The 12,186-nt window shown below is 41.7% G+C and overlaps 1 protein-coding gene across 2 annotated transcripts; it reads left to right on the forward strand.

Moving 5' to 3' along the window:
• Positions 1-2,127: 2,127 nt before the first annotated feature.
• Positions 2,128-10,302, forward strand: pdpn (podoplanin). 2 transcript variants are annotated; one of them, XM_011476913.4, is made up of 5 exons: positions 2,128-2,548; positions 6,680-7,120; positions 7,282-7,390; positions 7,763-7,811; positions 8,431-10,302. In XM_011476913.4, the coding sequence occupies exons 1-5, from the start codon at positions 2,485-2,487 to the stop codon at positions 8,485-8,487; spliced, it is 720 nt and encodes a 239-aa protein (XP_011475215.1). In that variant the 5' UTR covers positions 2,128-2,484; the 3' UTR covers positions 8,488-10,302. The 2 variants fall into 2 exon arrangements, with proteins under 2 accessions (XP_011475215.1, XP_004070410.1); XM_004070362.5 differs by lacking the exon at positions 7,763-7,811.
• The last annotated feature ends 1,884 nt before the right edge of the window (positions 10,303-12,186 follow it).

Raw genomic sequence — 12,186 nt, forward strand, 5'->3', positions numbered from 1 at the left:
CCTGCATGTGCTGCTGTTATTTCCTCACCGTTTACATGTTTGACTTTTATAAACAGCTTTTATGATGTAGGACAGGCTGCCATGTGACACCTGAACACAGGCTGCTACACTGCAAAAAAAGAAGTAGCCTAGAAATGGGAAAAGAACACTAATCTTGAGAAGAAAATCACGAGAAATTAGTAAAATAATCTGTCCATGCATCCAACTCGAAATCTTAAAAATTATCAAAATCTAAGGGAGAAGTTGCACAACAGCATTCAGCATTCAAAAGGGGAAAAAAATCGGCTTGAAAAGCTAACTGTTGGATAGAATTGTTGAAAACTGAATGTTTTACAGCCCAAAAATAAGTATTTTTGGCCACACTGTAAAAGAATTGTAATGCCTTCAGACTTTGCTTAAAGCTGTCAAATGATTTCCCCGATTTAAAAGATCAAGTTCATATCACTTACTGCTTTGTTTTGGCAAATGTTTCTTTTAAGTCAAATGAACAAATATCTTTATTGTATAAACAAAGGAAGTCAAAGATTCTCAACTTCCTTTTTGATTGAATCCAATTAAGTCATTTCAACTTGCAACTAAATTGAAATGACTTTAAAGATGTGTTAGCCAGATTTAAAGTTGAGAGACCATTTCTTCACTTGCGTTGTCGAAACAACTAAACTGTTTTTTTTATAACCTAAAAAAAGAAAGTATCCACAACAAAGCAACAAGTCGTGTGAACTTGATCTTTTAAGTTGGAAAAGTACCGTCGCATCAAATTAATAGGAAAAAAAATGCTATCCTAAATCGGAATGTTAAGGCAGAGAAGTTACAATTTTTTTAAGTTGAGCCAACTTGGTTTTTCTTTTTGTTTTTGTTTTTTGGGATCTCAGCTTTTTAAATGCAGACAGAATCAGAAATGTCATCTTAAAGCAACTAATATGAAAACAAGCTAGTACTACATAGATGGTTTGTATTTTCTTAATTTTAATGAACCTAATTGTAGTTCATTTTAATCACAGTGACAAAAACTATAGTGTAATGAGAAGAAATAAGACATTTTACCACAAAATGTGAACCAAATGAGAATACTATCATAGTTGCTCCATCTTAATAAATCCTCATAAAATCTAGCAGTTTAAAATATATATATATATCAATTTTTTTGTGTCCATAACAAAAACCATGAATGCCAGTCTGACTTTCTTAACATTTCTTAACATGGATGTTATTACTTTAAAATAGCATCCATATAATTGAGCCCAAAATTACAGTGAAATTTGAGTTTTTTTGCGTCTTAAATCAAGAGTTTCTATTGTTAAGAGTTAGGAGCAAAAGGATTTCCTTATTTCTAGATCCTAGCTGGATTATTGTGCTGATGTGAAGGTGAAGCTGAAGGTGTAGAGCAAATGTACATTAAAACGACTTAAAACATGGTAAAATATCTTGAATGTCTAAAGACGAGGTTTGAAAGATTGCCAATTATAAAATATTTTGCAGTGTACTTTTCTTTGACGTAAAGTTGAACTCAGAGAAGCTCTTGATTTGTCAGAAAAACTTGCAGCTTGTTGTCCAACAGGTGTCAGGCTTGTGTCAAGCAGCATTTTCTCACACCACCCATACATGAAAGCCCCACGGCGTTCTTACTGTAATAGTAAATCCTTCCTTTGAAAAGCAGCAAACTCCTGCTTGTCTGTCAGCAACAGATAAAAGCGGCTATTGCTGTTTTAAAAGTTCAAAAGAAACTTTATTTGTCCATAGTTGCTTTACAAAACAGCAGGATCAGGTAAAGCAGAATTATAGAATTAAGTTTGTCTTCATTTAAACATTCAAAACGTCATTGCTTTAATTCTCTGATTCTGTTGCCCCGTCAGTTGCAGCTTCCTGTCCGGTGTAGATTATTGAGCTCTGCCCCTATCTGAGCTGCCATGTGCGACCGTACGTGCTGATACAGCCTGGCTGTGCAGTGCAACGAGAGACTGCCTCTTGGAATGGGGCTGGACTGCCAGGGCTCAAACTACCTTATTGCCCCTATCCATAAGAGCCTAAGAGCCTCCTCCCTTCCCAACCTGCTCCTTCCTCCCCAGCCCGCCTAGCCCACCAGTACCAGCCCCCCCCCCCTCCATTTTCAGTTACTCACACACCCTCATTTCTCTTTTACTGTGAGCCATTCGTTCTGCTCCTTACACTTCCTCAAAGTGGTCCACTCTTTCCTCTCCACATCCCTCCACCTCTGGTTTTCTTTGTTTAACTTCTCTCTCCTCCTTCCACAAGTCCTTCCATCTGTCATCCTGCTGCTCCGCCACTCTCCCTCCAAAGATTTTCTTTGCTTTCTTGAACTTTTTTGTTTTGTTGTCGTTTTTTTTTTGTTTTTGCATCCGTCCACCTCTCCTGTCTGGAGTGGCCCACAGCAGTGCGTGCGAGGTCTCAAGTGTTGCGCTCTTCGTCCCACGAAGGAGTGCCCCAAGACTTTGACAAGAGACTTCTGGGAGAGTTTCCACCAAAATGAAGGTCCAGCTGCTGCTCCTGGTTGCCCTGGCTGGGCCTTTCTGTGCCTTCACAAGTGCAAGTAAGTGTTCTCTTTCTCACTGTCCAGGGGCACACTGTGTCCCCTTCTCTGCCTCTGCCTCCATGTGCTCTCACTACACCACTCTTTGTCTGCTGTAATCCCGCTGATTGAACAATGAGACTCTGGAGAGCGGATCTAAACGGAGGTTTCATTTGATTTGGCACCACTGGAAATGCAAAATGTATATTTTTATTAATAAAAATGCTCAAAATAAATGTTTTTTTTTAAATAATGTAAAAGAACCTCTAAAAAACTGTCTGCTGAAATGAACCCCTCAGGCTTGTGCTGTACCCCTAATTTAACAAAAGAGACCCACTCAAAATCAAAACTTTTATCTGACTTTACAGATAAATGTTCCTTGTCTTTCTTTTTTTTTCTCTAAATGTTGCCCACCAGACCAGAGGAAATGATTCATTTGCAGCCATGAGAGAACGATATGATGTAATAGCAGCTCTCCTGCCTCATGTCTGTGAATTCTTGGCACTGCTAAGGAAAGGAAAGGAAAATCCTCCGGAGACTCAGGAAATGAGACAGAAAATGGGTGAAGACTGTGACGTGCATTTTTATTCCCAGTTTTCTACACTTTTGCCCCTCTCTTCGGGTCTGCTTGCTCAACCTCAAGAGGTAGCCGGCAAAAACGGATAGAGGAGGGGGTGTGGCTGAGGGAACAGCAGACCTGGCTTTCATGTGTGTATTAATAGTGAGGGACTCTGTATTTTAGGCGCCATATGGAGGCCTGAAGACCAGGAGAAGTGATGATTTTAAAGAGGTTTCCTCCTCTCCCTGTGTTTTTTTCCCTACCCAATCTTTTTATGAGGCCTGGAGCTTTAAAAGAGCTGCCATCTTCCCCATTTTATTTTCCCCTCAACCTGATGACTGTAAAGTGTGAGTTGGTGTAAACAGCAAGGAAATAAAGAGGGGTGGGTTTATTTTCAAACCTTTATTGGTGTAGGTGGCTGTACCTTTCAGCCTATACAAAAACAAAACCTAATCCCTCTTAAAAACTCCTAATCCTTCCGTCGATCCATTAGAAATACACAGTTAATCCGTCTTCGTTCTTACTTTACGAGACAGATCTTTGAAGTTCTTGTTCTGCTCGGCTCCTGTTAACCCACCACCACCACACCCTCTCTCTCCTTCCTAATGAGTTTTGTCTGCCGTGCGGGAGCAGTGACATACACATCACATCTGGCTGCCGGAGGGCTGGGGTCAATGCCCTTTGTGCGTGCCTGCTCGTAGAAATGACTCAAATGTTGCGCTCATACTCCAAATATGAGACACATGAGGTGCCATGAGGAGGGCCTCCTCCCTCACGGTGAGATGGCCTCACTGTAGGGAGGGAAAAAAAAGGCAGAAAGAAACATCTGCACAAGGAGAAGTGTTGGAGCCCAGATGATAGGAGACTGCCGCGGCGTGTCGGACAAAGAGGAACTTATCAAACTACGTGAAAAGGGGATCATGACTGGAAACTCCCAAAGGAGTTTTCTCTGGATAGAGACCAGATGGGACCTGTTTAGACCATGGCAGGAAAACAATAAATCCCATGTGAGAATGGACACTAAAAAACCTTCCACTCTGGTCTGTTTATCATTTCAAGTCCCTGGAGTGTAGGAGCTGGCAGGGTATTTTTAGAGAGGTCTCGCTTGCTAAGCAGAGGAGGGTATGTGATACGGCACCCTCCCTGAGAGGGGCAGGGTGGCTGTATCTCTCATTTCCCTTCTTCAGCGCCATGAAAACATTCCTGATTCCAAAAGGTGGACACACTGTCACTCTGCTCACATGGTGTTTCCCTCCTACACACAGAAAACACCAGCCTGCACTGGCAGCTGATTACTATCGTCCAGGAGGATGGAAGCTGTTACTCCCTCCTTTCCTGTCTCACTCTGTATGTTGTTGTACACCTCCGTAACTTCCTGTGGTTTAATGTCAAGCAGGTGCCTGTTTGCCTTCCTGTTTATCTGCATCTTTAAGACCCACTCCGATGAAAACTGTGTTTTTAACATGATCTTGTGGCATTTTTCTACTTTTCTCTTAAAGAAAAGTAAGCTTGGAACTGTATTTCTGAGTATTTCTTTATGCAAATCATTGTGAAAGAGTAAAAGATGAAAGGATGCAGTTTGAAAAAGCCTGTAGCTGTGACGTAGGTGCTACAGTCTTCGTTTTCCTCGTCCAAGCCAGCATCTGGTTCTAGACTGTTTAGCTGTTGCACCAATAATGTTAGGTTGGGGTTGTGAGGGACTGTAAGAAAGCAGAAAGAGAGTGTAAACAAAGGAATGATGGTAAGTGTGGGCATTCTTACTCCGCACCAACAGAGGTACTGAACTCCTGCCGATCTGCTGAAACTATATTCCAGAAAATGACACAGGTTTTTTATTTTATTATTTTGGCTAAAAACGGCATAATCAGTATTAAAAGACCACTGGGAATGCTTTTGCAATAGACCAAAAGATGATTGGAGTTGGACCTTAAAGCTTTTTTGAGAAACTACAAGAATTTGTGGTCAAAAAAACAAACACCTAAGTACTTTTCCTCCCCTAAATCTATTAGGAGTTTATTTTCCTCTCATAGCTTTAGCTCAAAGCTGATGACGCACATGCAAACATGTGCCGCATGAACTCTGTGGCATTCCCAACCAGCTCGGATGATGTTTCAAGCCTTCTTGACTCTGAAATAGAAGCGGGTGAGTGTTGGTGGTCGCAGTGATGTAATTGAGGGGGGATGAATCTGAGTTCAGGCCTCATAATATGAAAGAGCCATTAGAATATCTCTCAAAGCAGGATCTGTCACTCCCTCTGCTTTCCCTAATGGATCCACACAGCACCCCACTTCAGAATAACACCGGCCCACCACCTCACCCCAGCTGCCCCCTTCCTCCCTTCTGCCTCTTTCTCATCAGGGACCCGGTCTTATCAGAGGTTTCCCCGGCACCAAACCTACCCTTGGGGGAGTGGGAGGTAGACAAGCGAGAAGCAGATTAAAAGGAGACGAGAGGAGAAGGGATGCTGCTTCCAGCGGGGTTACTCTCTAATGCAGCTGCATTAACCCAGGAGGGCTAGCTCTGTGGGAAGGAAACACTACCATGAGTTAATTGTGGGAACTGTACACATAATGAAACAATTGTTAGTGGAGGTTGAAGGGCTGATTACACTTAGTGTGCAGCTATAGTCTGTGAAGCGCAGAGCATTTTATCACTGCTCACAGACTGAAACCCCCTTCAGTAGTCCACCACAGAGGAAACAAATGTTTTGTTATATTTACCCTGACTGTTGCTAATGAAGGCAGGCTATTCAGAGCTATTTCTGCCCTTGCAGAGTATTCTCTATTATTACAGATATTTAAAGGAGCCGGATAAAAGCAGATGGCGAGAGCATGATGTCAGTGGCTAAGTTTAGAGGACGCTCTCAGAGGGAAACTTTTGAGGGATTAGTAGATTTTGCTTTTACCAAAAAGGCGAAACAATTTCAGGCCACGTTTTTGTCAGCAGAAAGTTGATTGCAGACTATAATTTTGGTCGCCATGCTGAAGCCCGCCTCCTTAATTTTGAAGCACTCCCGTCCGGGATGAATTTTCAGTTGTGGCTGGGAGCATTTTGAACATTGTGAAAGGAGCAAGGACTATTGGAGGGAAATTATTAGGTTGAATCCATTCTGGGCTATAGTCCTTGATGAAAGACTCAAGTATAAATAGATGGTTTGGTAAAAATGGGAGTCTTCTACTTGTGGCTATCTTCAAAATAAAAAAGATTATTGTGCTGAATATCTCAAGTTTATATACACAGGTTGGAGAAAGTCATCTTTTTTTCCCTTGCTGCTCCACCTCCTTTAGAAGGAGCTGAGGTAACAACTTTGCCAGGCCCCTCCGCCAACTCCCACTTCAGTATTTGGGCAGTGAATGAAGCATTCCAGCACACAAAGTCACAAACTTGCTTCTGCTGCTGCACTTAATGCGATCACTGGGACGGGACGACACTTTGGAAATTCAAAATGCATGTTTCACTTTTTTTTTTTGAAAAGTGACTGATATTTAAATGTCTTTTAAAGGTTTAACAGAAAAAAGTCCTCTAGAGTGCAAAGAAGATGAAAATTAATCATTACGAATCTGCAATTTTCTTTTTCATTTATCCATCCCCAGGTCCCACATTCCCCACAGAACTTCTGTCTGCCAGTCCTGAGAAAAATGAAGAAACCTCCAATGTTGACAGTTCAGTGTTGGCTGAGACCTCTGTAGTGGTTATCACAGGCCCACCTCCAACACAACCAGAAGCTCTCCCTGGAATTGTGTCTGACACAGAGTCTACTCCCGGGGCCGCTCCAACCACAGAATACGACTCCACAGCTTTCGTATTCACTGAAAGGCAAGACGTCTTCACCAAACCTATGACAGAGACGGCGACTGACGCGGCTCAAACTGAAGCTCCTGCTGTGGAAACGTTGGCTCCGGAAACGTCTGCTCCAGACGCGGTGACCGACCCTCAAGATCCAGGCCATGAAAACCCTGTTACACAACAAGAAGACTACACCGAGGGCCCGAAAATGGAGGAAGAGTTGGGTGATGAAGTGACTGTTGAAGAAGGTATAGAAAGTTGAGTTTTCTGGAATTACTAAAGAAGTGCTGTATATGTTGCAGTTTGTTTCTAATCATAGGACTAGTTTTTCCTCTTTTATGTGCCAAGTGATCTGCAGCAATGTTTGCAAATGTGCAACCCTTAAATTGAACCCAAAAATGTCTCGCAGAGTCTTTGAGTTCCGGCCAGATAATCGGCATCGTGATTGGCGCCTTGCTGGCCGTGGTAATCTTCATCGCTGTGGTGATTGCAGTGGTCAGGAGGATGGGCAAATACTCGTGAGTACCTCACCTCTTTAGACAAAGAAAGAAAGCTGTGAGCGTCAAGAAACTGTCGATGTTAGCAGAGTCATCACTTCAGCTTCTTCTCAACGGAGCCAAGAAGCATTTAGTCATAACTCATTCATCCAAAAATGACTGAATCCATCCTGTGGTTTAATGGAACTTGTTCTGTGTGAAAACATGCATTCAAGCTTTGCAGCATTTTGACCATAATTGGTGTCATGACTTTAAGCATAATCGGAGCTGCAGCTTTCCCTCATGAGAGCAAACAAACGCTGAGTGACTGGATTCCCACAGACAGCTCCATCCCCTGTGAGAACATGGTGTCTGCCTAATAGTAATGATGATAAATGTCTTTTTGTGTCACAGGTCTGCCAAAAGCAGAAAATCTGCCAAAAAAGACAGCGCTGTGGTTTCTGTAAATGTTTCCTTTTTTTTTCTCCCCTCCTGCTAATTAACCCTTTAAAAACGTTTCAGGCGTACCAGCCCTTAACTGACGATTACTTTCCCCCAAACAAGTCTGCTTAAAACCTTGACGCTTTAACGGACACACTCCTGTGTTTCTGAGAGGAAAAGTCAGCGATTTAAGGTGATAAATGGCCCCCTTGGCTTTCAAATGACCTTGTTTATAAGACTTCATGGTAAGCGGTTATCAGACCTTCCTGATTTGACCACAGGAAACAAAAGGAGTGTGTTCTGTTGGACGTGGAGTCAACTACTTCTGTTCAATATTAAACAGAAGAAAAAAAAGAATTTCTTCGAATATTCTGGTGTTCTAAATCTTCCACCATATAATCTTAAAACTTTAAGGTGTACTAAAAAAAAAGTACCTTTAAAAACTGAAATAAACCTTACATTATCTGGCATTCTCTATCACCCATATTTTATGTTTGTGTGACTCTAATGAGAAAAATTTATTCTAAATAACCTGTAATTTGGTTGTCATTTAAAATGATTCAAAACCCAATTTTCACTGTACCACAAACGGAAATTTCCTTAATGAAAATGACTGACTTGATCTCTTTTTGTCCCCACAGCCCCTGAGGAAGAAACCGACCAAGCAGAAACAAAGTGCAAAGTTCTGGAAAAACTGAACTACTGAACTGTGCCGTCACTTTTTATTTTTTTCTTTAATGGTTACCACAACCAGAACTAAATAAGCCTAACCAGGACTCTGAACTGATGCCTACCTAAGGGCATTGTTTTTGAGACAAGGGGGTATAAGGTGCCATCCTCCTGCTTACCTCCCTGATCCAGAGGAGCTGCTAACATTCAAGGCTCTGTTTTCTTTTAAATCCCTGAAGAAGAAAAAAAATCCACCCAGGACTTTTTTTTAATGCATTTTATGAAGCTAAAAAAAAAAAAAAAGTAATTAGACTACCTGTCAGGATGGAGGATTTTTGTTCTCTTTAACTTAACTGATTGACTTAGTCAATTTTAAGTTTCACAAAGGAGAATTAAAAATGATCAAAAATAACTTGGAGGGGGTTAGGAAGCAGTCATTGATGTTGCAAATTTCCCAATATGTATGAATATTTGATATAAGGGCAGCCCATAGTATAAGGCCTAGGCCATTTTCTTTGATAGCAGTTTGCATAGGCTAGCTTTACATAAAAATACATAGTATGTGCAGGCCACTGTGTGCTTCTGTTTTGAATAAAGCACCCACACAGCAGCGTTTTAGTCAGTTTCACAAGCAAACAAATACCTGACAAGTAGGCCGACTGTATGATGCTCATTGCAGAAGCTGCTGCGACCGCATTTTTTTTTTTTTTTTTTTGATGAAAAAGGACGCGCTTTTAGTATGTGGTGTTCACACTGGACTGTCTCTACCCGTTACTAGGATAGGTTACGTGTTGAAGGGGCGTAAATCTCGTGAACCTTGCTCCACGTTTTTTTTTCTTCATCAACTCTACTCTGATAAATGAAAGACTTGGTGTCATAGAATGGTGGCCAGGAAAAAAAACGCAAATATCAATATCTCCTTGACCATCAAATTATTTTTTTTGAATGGTTGGTACTTCGGTGCTTCAAAAAGGATTCTACCCATACATCACTACCAAATCTGAGTCCCTGACTGGTTTAAAGTTAAACTGGTTTAACGTTCATCAAATGTTCAGTGGCTTTGCGTTTTGATAGAGCCCAAGAACCAACGTAAAACTTGTACACGTGAGAATGTGAGAGTTTTGAACGCGAAAGCCCGAAACATGCTTACACGCGCGTTAACATAGACTTTTCATTTAAGCGGTCGATTGAATGCGCGTATCCGAATCCGGTGTGAACGTAGCAAAATGCATATCTGTGAAATTTAGCGGAAGGGTTTGCGCCACTGTCTCTGGTATTCTCTTGCTCATTGCTGGGATGTAACTTTTGAAGTGCATTATTGATGTGACTTGACTGTACTTTAACTGACACCCATTCCAAAGATGACTACTTGGAGGGCCCCTGCCTTTCACTCTACTGGTGGTTATTAGACGTAATGACAGCATCGGCGTGTCAACATATTCCTAGTTCAGTGTTAATAGTTCCAGAGCAGCCCTATTGTCGTTAACCCCAGATTGCACACAGCCCTAGATTTTATAGCTGCTTTCTGTTTTACAGCTCATCATTAGCCAGTTACTTTTCATTGTGCCCCAAATGAGCATACAAATAGTCTCAGCTTACCCCTGCCTTGCTTTTTAAACTTATTTCATGTGCACTGAATAGGAGATGTAATGTTTCATGATGGATAGACTTTAGACTCTGCAGATGTTTGCAACGAGACAGACTTGTTTTCTCCCTTCTGCTTCGCCCTATATCATTACTTTAGGGTTTTTAATTTGTGCCATATGATTTCATTCAAACCGTTTATTTAATTGCAGTGTTTTTTTGTTCATACTGTTTCAATAAAAAAAGAAAAAAACTGAAAATGTTTCACAGCATTGGTCATCAAGAGGTTTTCTTTGTTTCTTTCTATTAGTTACCATGGAGACAGACTAAAGTGAATTCATTGTTGACCAGCTCCGTATTCCCATTTCTATGCTTGTGACCGTTGTGGTCTCATGACACTTATTTTCTATTTCTAAGTACAAGACACAAACATCTTTTTTAGACGTTGCTAGCGGCTGGATCCAGCTGCCCACTCGGATTGGCCAATTTGAATTGACTTCAGATTGAAAAAATAAATAAATATGCAGGGAGCTGTGTTTGTGTGTGGGTGTGTGTGTGCATGTGTGTAGGTGTGTGTGTATGGCGGGGCGTCAATTAGACAAAGAGCACCTAACATGGAGGAGCGCGTGGCCCGGGGTTCGTTGAACCTCCCGGACAGTTAGGTGTGTTTTTTGTGTCGTGTTGTGAAGCTTTTCATAACGTACTGTTAATCTGAGGCAAAGCTCCAACAGAAGGCCGTTAGTCGCACAGAGATGCTCTGTCTCTGGCTCCTTCTCCGTGTGGTTTTAGGCAGCGGCCCAACACCCACCATCCCAGCCTCTGCCCCACTGGCAAGCTTCATAACTCCCCTCAGCTCACTTTCCCGCCCCAGACGTCTGGGAACAATGGAGTCTTTTGAGAGGGGAAAATGGAGATGTGGAGAGCCGTGGCTCGCGCTCTTTCTTTCAGCAAAGGGGGAATTCTGTTCATCGCTGCCGGGTGGAGTCACTTCCTGGGTGGGCCCAGCATACAGCATGTGCTTTTACACACACAGAAAACATGAAAATATTCCAACTGAGAGCTTAATCATGACCAATGTGGACGTAAATACCCTATTAAAACTATTATAGCAGCAGGAAAATGTTTCAGTAAGGGCAGCTATTATGACAATTTAGTTATTTGCTAACATGTAAACATGCTTTCAGATGCAATCAGAGAATTATGTTTCGTCTTTAATGGTCAGACTCTTGAATTTGTTTGCTTATAGCTTCTACACAAACTTTCTAGCTGCACTTGTGAGAAGACAAGAGTCTGGAAGCAACAGAGAGGTCCGTCAGCTTTCACAAACAGGTACACTGGGCTTCTGCTCCGGCACGAAAGCACACCATCCTTTGTGGGTTTTTCTGGCAGCCCAGGCAAAGCCGTTAATTCTGTTGGGGAAAGGCAGTTGTCTACTCAGCAGAAATTAATCCCACCCGTATGAATAAAGGCTGTAACAAAAGATGGATCAGGCCTGAAAATAAACACTAAAAGTTTCATTCTAGTGACGTTCTTTACTGGTTGTCTTACGGGAATTGTAGCAGTTTTATCTGTGTGATCACAGTCATGGCTTAAAAATCTGATAACCACATAAATGATCATTTTAACCAGTGAAGACTTGTTAAAGTCCCACTTGATCATCTTTTGAGCTATTGTAAAAGTGCCCCCAGTGGTTGTTTCATTATGAAATAAAAGTAATTTTTAGGACATATTTTCTGCAGAGCAGCAGGAGTTGTGGGTGAGACTGTCGATGTAGAGTAAGCCTCCCTTCATTTCCCATCATCCCTTTGTTCACACTCTCTTCCGCTAGCTTACAGCCCCTCACAACGCCAACCTGAAGGCTGTGTCACGCAGTCACTATGTACATTTTGTGCATAGTGCACGGATGAAAACACACTAACGAAAGACAAACGCAAGAAACACTTATTTTTTACGTATACACACGTATATCACACACGAAAGACTGATATTTCATGTGGATATGCGCAAAATGCACGTAGTGGTTCTGCAACGCAGCCCTAACATTCGCGGGTTAAAAAAAAAAGGCGAACAATATTGAAGCTATCCAGCAAAACAGTTTTTAATCTTTATATATCCTACGTCATGAGAAAAATGCCACAAGTACA

Source organism: Oryzias latipes, chromosome 7 (genome assembly GCF_053564925.1).
Source record: "Oryzias latipes strain Hd-rR chromosome 7, Olatipes_Hd-rR_3.1".
Taxonomy (NCBI): domain Eukaryota; kingdom Metazoa; phylum Chordata; class Actinopteri; order Beloniformes; family Adrianichthyidae; genus Oryzias; species Oryzias latipes.

Bases quoted from the DNA above. Each gene is read 5' to 3' on its own strand.
- pdpn (XM_011476913.4), top strand. From the start codon at position 2,485: ATGAAGGTCCAGCTGCTGCTCCTGGTTGCCCTGGCTGGGCCTTTCTGT. The intron at 7,121-7,281 runs GTATAGAAAGTT...AATGTCTCGCAG, and splicing joins TGAAGTGACTGTTGAAGAAG to AGTCTTTGAGTTCCGGCCAG. The intron at 7,391-7,762 runs GTGAGTACCTCA...TTTGTGTCACAG, and splicing joins AGGAGGATGGGCAAATACTC to GTCTGCCAAAAGCAGAAAAT.